The 7,247-nt window shown below is 40.5% G+C and overlaps 1 protein-coding gene across 5 annotated transcripts in view; it reads right to left on the bottom strand.

Annotated features, from left to right (window-relative positions):
* Nucleotides 1-7,247, bottom strand: part of LOC137997753 (uncharacterized) — an 81,543-nt gene continuing 74,296 nt past the window's right edge. For 4 of the 5 annotated variants that reach the window (XM_068843967.1, XM_068843966.1, XM_068843965.1 and 1 more), the window contains 5 exons: nucleotides 6,375-7,247; nucleotides 5,578-5,705; nucleotides 5,066-5,186; nucleotides 3,855-3,937; nucleotides 2-2,902 (listed from right to left, as the gene is read on the bottom strand). The exon at nucleotides 6,375-7,247 is cut by the window's right edge and continues 1,571 nt beyond it. In XM_068843967.1, the coding sequence (XP_068700068.1) occupies nucleotides 2,851-2,902; nucleotides 3,855-3,937; nucleotides 5,066-5,186; nucleotides 5,578-5,705; nucleotides 6,375-7,247 (1,257 nt within the window). In that variant the 3' untranslated portion in view covers nucleotides 2-2,850. Of the gene's footprint in view, nucleotides 2,903-3,854; nucleotides 3,938-5,065; nucleotides 5,187-5,577; nucleotides 5,706-6,374 lie in introns of all 5 variants that reach the window. The other variant, XM_068843969.1, reaches the window with a different exon arrangement.

Raw genomic sequence — 7,247 nt, 5'->3', positions numbered from 1 at the left:
ATTCCGAAGTCTAAAGTCCAAAGTTTGAAGTCCACATTCCGTGACCCAACCATATGGTTAAGTGCAATCGAAGAATGGTTGTTCACATTTAAAACTGTTGTTTAAGGTGTTGATTCCAATCAGAACCAGAAAATAGATGCTTTGCAAGTTTCTACGATGGTATTTAAAATATTTAAAGAATTGTAAAATTATGTAATTAGCCTGATAAGATGTGTTACTGAATCATACGATAACCAGGTATTGCATTGCGTGCAACGGAAACACAAAAATCTCGTTTCCGGTCACGCACACAATTGTCTAATAAATATTCTGCCTGTCTATTAACGATGAAATGATATATGAAATGGATCACCGAGTTCGAATCCTACTTGGGCTGCCTTTTCTGACAAGTCTGTCTATCAGGCAAAGGATTCTTACGCAAGCACAGGAAAATCTCGACCTCCCCCCCCCCCCACCCAAAAAAAAAAAAAAAAAAGAAAAGAAAAGGAAAAAAAGGGTCAAGGACTGAAACGAGAAAAGGGTGGGTTTAATGAACAAAAACAAAGGCTCTGCTCGCCCTGAACGTGCCTTTTACAGTCGGGGCATTTTTCGACGTGAAATGGCTAAATCTAAGGTTTCAATCGAGTATCGTAAAACCAAAACCAAAGTCAATCAATCAATCAATCAACTTTATTTAAAACACGGTAAATGGCTCAGCAAGCTGGTTTTCAGGCATGCCGTGTAAGAGGTACAAGATATAAATGCTAAAATAACAAGAATTACAAGATATAAATGTTAAAACGACTAATGAACTAGGTATAACTTTGCGCTCAAAATTATTTAATGTCAAGGAAATTTAAACAATAGTAATGATTAGTAACAATCATAGCTTACTATATAATAATACGAAACAAGCCATGTAAAAATGTGCCCTAGCGATGTAAAATGTGTCCTAGGATATCGCACGTTTAAAGCTTGCAAGATCCCTTATCTCAGGTATTTGATGTGACAGTCGGTTCAAGCCATTGCACCTCGACAAGAGAAAGAACGTTTAAGAAAATTCGTTTTAGGTAGCAGTAATTGGAAGTCATAGCTCGAACCTCTCAAGTTATAATTGTAAGGTTCAGAGGTTCTATGAAAATGCAATGTAATTTGTCAGCACGTGTAAGTAATTACTTTGGCCAATCAAAAAGGACGACGACAATCAAGTAAACCAATGAAAACTCGAAGTAATTACACGTAGCCGACACAAAGCGCGGGAAAATGTACACGCGCAAGCTACGATCGGTTTTGGTTTCACTTCTGATTGGTTGAAAAAGTGGCGCGAAAACTTTGAACCAATCACTGAATGAACTAATCATAAGCCAAAGTAATTCGCTAATTACTGTCGACACTCAATTGAAAACCGCTCTATACGTAGGCATGAAAACCCGACAATAAATCTTCAATTTTGTCGAAACTTTTGCACCGTTCACACCGATTTTGCTCCATGCAAGTTCGGGACAATGATTTTAAAAAAAGCATTCTTCGGCACCGCCATTAATTGCAACAAGAGGTCGGCAAAATTTTATTCATTTCATCCAAAAACGTCAGGGTTGGACATTGGCACTCGCCCGCTCGCCCAGGCGAGTCTCTAAAGTGTCGGACGAGCGCAATCATCGATCACCCGCCCGTTTGGCGAGTACGATTTTCGTCGCCAAGAAATTCTTTAAATTGCAAAATAAACACTGCTTTTTACATTCCATTTTACCAAGAAAATCCCTCAACAAAAACTTACCATTTCTATTTTACAAAGTTTTATATTCCAAACTGTCTAATAAATTAGCGCTAAAAGGCAAAATTGGGCTTCGTACATAGAAAAATTGTATGAAATATGGCTTCTTGGTAAGTGATACTGCTGGCCACTATCGAGCCATCGGTGACCAGGTAAACATGGCGCCTCAAGGCCCTCCTGAGAAGCACGGACACGTTTACTCGCAAACTGCAGGGATATCACGAAGACTCGTCAATAAAAAAAAAAAATTATAAAGTACGTGTCTCCAATGTGTTTTCTTGGGATTTAAGGTCTTTAAATAGAATTGTTCATTGAAGTAATAATCCTCGGTCTGCAACGTGCTCAACGACGTTGCAAGCGAGTTGTTTTCCCGTACTTTGCCAGCACTGATTAATGCGTCTTCTCCCGGTAACTTCAAAAATGAACTAAACTGATCGCGGCCAAAATGTGGAAATATATTTCCGGAGTTTCTAAAGTTGTCGACGAGAAAAAGAAAGAAAAAGCCCCAAAAGCTGTCCGTGAATACAAGGACCAGGAAGTTTTCTACGAAATGGCAAGTTGGCCATTAAAAGATGACTAAATTGGTTAGAGAGATTGGAAGGGGGTTGGGGGGCCTTTTAGGCGAGTGCATTTTGAGGGTCACTCGCCCGAATGGCCAGTGCTCTCAGAAGTGTCCCACCCTAAACGCGCCTCGCATTTTTTCCTCTTAAAATCCAAACAGCTATTTTTTTTTTGGTTACTTTTTCTTTCCTTTGGGATTAGATCGCAAAGAAAGGGAGTAAATACAGAACAATTTAGCAAAGAAAAATCAATAATTATCGTTTGCAATCTTAACTTGCATCCTAAACCTAAACAACAATGTGGACGTCACGAACAATTAATCATTTAAGCTACTAATGCTGAGGCATTGGATCAAACGTTTGAAAATTAACTGCAGGATCTTTTTCAAGACAAAACGAGTCATGTAATTTTTAGCGTTGACTAAATCACCCGAGTCCATTTTGCCTGTTGAACTGCGGCGTTATGTATTGCGTGCTACCTACATGTACGTGCCCAGATATCGATGCAAGTCACCGAATAATCTTTCCGCGTGTCATTCATTCACTTGGTGCTGAGTACAGTGGGTGTCGACAAACTGGACAAGTGCGACTGCAAAGCAAACCAGTAAAATATAAGGAGAAATTTAAAAAAAACTATTTCATGAGGGAAAAAGCCAAAGGAAACTTGTTATTCGTGTCTCATCCATACCCCTCTAAATCCTTTCCGATACGGTTGAAAGTATTTCTGAATGGCTATGCTTTAAAGGGATCTTACACTCGCACAATTTTTTTCAAAGTTTTAACCACAGGATATACTTTTACAGTTACATCTGTTCGAAGATTTTAACATTTGCAGTGGTGTGTACAGCTGAGCTAAGAAGCAGGAATTTTTTTCCATGTTTAATAGTCAACACGGAATTTACCGACAAATGTATAAAAATTGAAAAACCGCGCTTACACACTGTCTAGCCAAGCTGCATTACCCATGGTAAATAACCAAATAACCAACGCACATTTCTGGGAAATTAACCAATCAAATTGCGAGAAAGTTATTGACAACGCTTCCTCTTTCTTTATCACGGTCACGATCCTGGTCACACTCTAAAATGAACATTTTCTTTTACGTTGAATATCGTGGTAAAAACAAATCGAACATGGTTCAGCATTGTCTGTTCTTTTATCGACAACCACATTCGTCATCACTGTGGTCTGAATTTGTTGTGGACTCACTAGGCGCCAAAACATGCTAACGAGGTTGGTTGAGATAGCACAAGGAGAAAGGACTTATTTTTGGTCGCCAGTCATGAATACGGTCTGTGGGGAACAAGTTATTTGTGGGCGTAACAATGTGTATTAAAAAAAAAAACAAGTAGTTGCTTGCAAAATGACAACTGAAAAGTCTGAGTCCTCATCTGGTTTTACATAACACAACTTAAACATAAACAGTTGCATTTGGGAAAAAAGCAAGCACCCCGGTAGTTGCTCCTTCAATATAATCAAGACAAAGAACCACTGTTAAAAACAAAGCAAGAACTGTATAAGATAAAGAAATTTGTACTTACATGCCATTTTGGATCATTGCTATGGCACACTCCCGATGCACCTTGTGAGAACATGGCAATATTTGACAGCCACTGAATGCATCCTACAAAAGAACGAGCGCAAAAAGCATAGAAATAATTCAAAATTGAACGATGACTTCAAGCGCACTCGTGCCCTAGCGTGCATTTACAAGCCCGCTCGTTATTTTGGAAAATCAAGACTACCACTGGATGGCTGAGAAAATGATCTCGTAGTGTGGTAGGGCAGTAACTTGACAAAGTGCTCAATTCCATAACTGTCAACTCAGCTGCGTTTTGTTTTCCAGGAGATTCAAGTTGTCTTTGCGTAATATGCAGCCCTAATAGTACACGATATTGTTTTGGTATTGTAAATCATTATAGTGCCATGGTAGATGTCTTAGGTAAATAGCCCCCTTCGAAGACATGTGCTTCCCAGTAAAATGCTTAACCCAGAAAGACTGACGAAAACAAAAGGGAATCGAGGCTGACATGTTGATCACGTTCCCTTCAACTCTTGAGGTTGACCATTGTTTCTGCAAAGTCAAAAGTTCGCTCTCCTCTAGGCGACGTTCTTTATCAACAGGTCATTTCATCGTTTTGGAAATAGAAGCTGCTTTATTATATTACTCAGCGTCACAAATTCTTGCAAATTTTGGGGCGCATTTGTTGCAATTGAAGCGCGCTTCCAACAGACCTGTTCATTTTCGTGACTTATGCACGCGCTACGGGCCTATTTGCCACCATAGACTTACACTCACTCATTCACTCACTCTTACCACCCGATGACATCGTGTGTAGTGGACTTATAAAGTACACTGCCACAAAAATCAGAGGATAACACTAAACAAACAGTGATTTGCTATTGCGCTTTTTCCAGGCGCTTGGCGCCGCCTGCACATAATCCTTGCGCCTGCACCTTTTGCGATTAGCCAGATAACAACTGTTCTTTTGGTTAGCCTAAGACAAAACTGCTGTTTGCCCCTGTTTCAAAGCTAGTCTTGGAGCGAGAGCAGTCATGTGAAAATCAGTTGAACGGCAGGAACATGTTCGACTACTGTTCATCTGTATTGTTGTGTATCAAGATTTCCTATCAAACAGACGCAAACAGCAACTCGGTAATGGGCTATCAAAAAAACAACACCTCTTTGGTGCTTAGCAAAAAGAGACATGGAGTAGGTCACAAAAAGTTAATTCCTGAAATTCGAGCAAACCTCCAAGCAGATGCAGCATTCATCGTGACCGGAATCGGGACGGCATTTGTGGTTCCCCTCAAGTCGTTTATCCAAACATACATTGCAAACTTCACAGTGGAAAGACTTGTCGGCATGGATTCTGCGTCACAAGAAAAATATGACTATTATATATGTACTGATGAAATACTAGGATTTTCCTTTTTACTAAAAAAAACCATGTCTTCACCGCGCGCAGTGGAGATATTACTTTTTTCTTTCATATAGGTTTCGTCATGGTAACTAACATGATTAGCCAATAAAAATGATTGTTTTCTACTACATAAACATTTTACGGCTCAATTTGACATTATCATGATTTGTTTTTCATAACTTTCAAGTGCAGCACGATTATTTTTCCCCGTTTAACCAATGATGTTGTTGTTTTGCTGTCTTGTCGATGACGACCACGTCGTGGATATTAAAATCCCTAATCTTCCTATTTAAACACATTCTGCAGATAAAGAATTCCATTAGTTTTCTGGCTAACTCACCGGCAGATTCCACATTTTTCACAGTGATAAGGATTCTTGTCCACGTTTGTAAAGTGTTTACATATAGAGCAAAAATAGGCAGCCATCTTTGCACTGCATTTGCCGCAAACTCCACTGTTTTCATCAATCTTCCGGAAAAAAAAAAGAGAATGTGAAAACATCTTCCAATGATTGTTGCAAAGCAAAGCAAAGGGCATGGCATTTTTTATCCGAATATACCAAAAGGACAAAACCTAAGAACATAGCCAATTTTACTTCAAAGGAAATGTCATGTAGTTTCCCATTGGGCCACAAAGAATTAAGATTGCTTCAGAAATAATGTATATTTTAGGAGTTTATCTAAACTGCCTTATTTAGATTAATACCATCAAGTTTCTAGGAATAACTTTATGAAATCGCTCTTGAATCCTTTTGCAATGGCTACTTAATATGGTTGCATTGTCTTTCGCTTGGACTTTGCTAGCAGAAATCGAACAAAAGACCTACCAAATTGAGGTTTAATCGCCCGATATGCGACTACGATACCAAAAAATTCAGCTGGATATACTGAGCAATGCAAATTCATGTGGCTTCAACGAGATTTAAACCCATGACCTCTGCAATGCTCTACCAAGAAGCCGCAATTGAGTCGTGTTTATGTAGGCTAAGTGTTTCACTTTTTTTTTCAATTAGTTCGAGCTCCCGCTCGCAGCGAGCTTCAAAGTTCCCCTCCCTCCCTCCCTCCCTCAAACACGCCTGAAAGCTCAATCTCATGCAAACTTGAAAGCTCCCTGCCTGCAACATAGAAAACAGCTTACCTCTTGTTCATGCTGGCAAAAAGAACACTTGAGGTGTGTCGCATGACATGCCTTGGCCTCTTCATTTTCACAATTTCTTGAGCTATTATGGCATCGATGACAAGGATAGAATTGTGTACAACAAGGGAACCGAACTCGACAATGTCGCTGGTAATGTTCGCAGAGCCACGGGGAGCGGGCAGTAACAGCCTCCTGCTGCTGCGGCCATCGCTCGGCTTCCTGCATCTCTCTTTCCTCTCTCTCCCTCCTCTCTCTCTCTCGTCTTTCCCTAATCATTCGTTCCTTTCTCTCTATTTCTCTTCCAAACTGTTCCCGTTCTTCTCTTTCCCTAAGCACCCGTTGAATTAGAGCAGAGGCATCTGCCGCACGTCGTTCTAAAGCAAGAAGAGAATCGTCGACCGGCTCGATACAGTTTGTTCCATTGTCTCTGTTTAACAAAGCTCCTCTGGAGTTGTCTTCATCGACATTACCAGAACTTGGCGCAAGGCTAGTCTCTGAATTACCATCACCAGGTGTGGTTGCGGGAAAAACTGAATTTGCACTTGTGTTATTAACAAGACTCGGTGTATTGTCACTTGCACTGATAACAAGAGGCCCACTTGTGGTAGAGGAGACAACTCTGGTAGAAGAAACACTGGAGGCCGATACGGAGAATGGAGGAGGCAAACTACAATTGTCCACAATGACATCACTTCCAGCGGAGGTACCTGGTTCGTAATGCCTATTCGCAAGTGACTGTTGTCCGAGTGCTAAATCAGCATTGTGTGACCCTTCATTCCCGGCCTGCACATCGATGAACGCAGAACCACCGTCACTCACGACATGCCTTCGAGTGTCACATACTGATTGTCCCAGCCGAATTCCAGGAGCACC

The sequence above is a fragment of the Montipora foliosa genome, chromosome 3 (genome assembly GCF_036669935.1).
Source record: "Montipora foliosa isolate CH-2021 chromosome 3, ASM3666993v2, whole genome shotgun sequence".
NCBI lineage: Eukaryota > Metazoa > Cnidaria > Anthozoa > Scleractinia > Acroporidae > Montipora > Montipora foliosa.
This window is presented reverse-complemented; position numbering and strand designations above follow the sequence as displayed.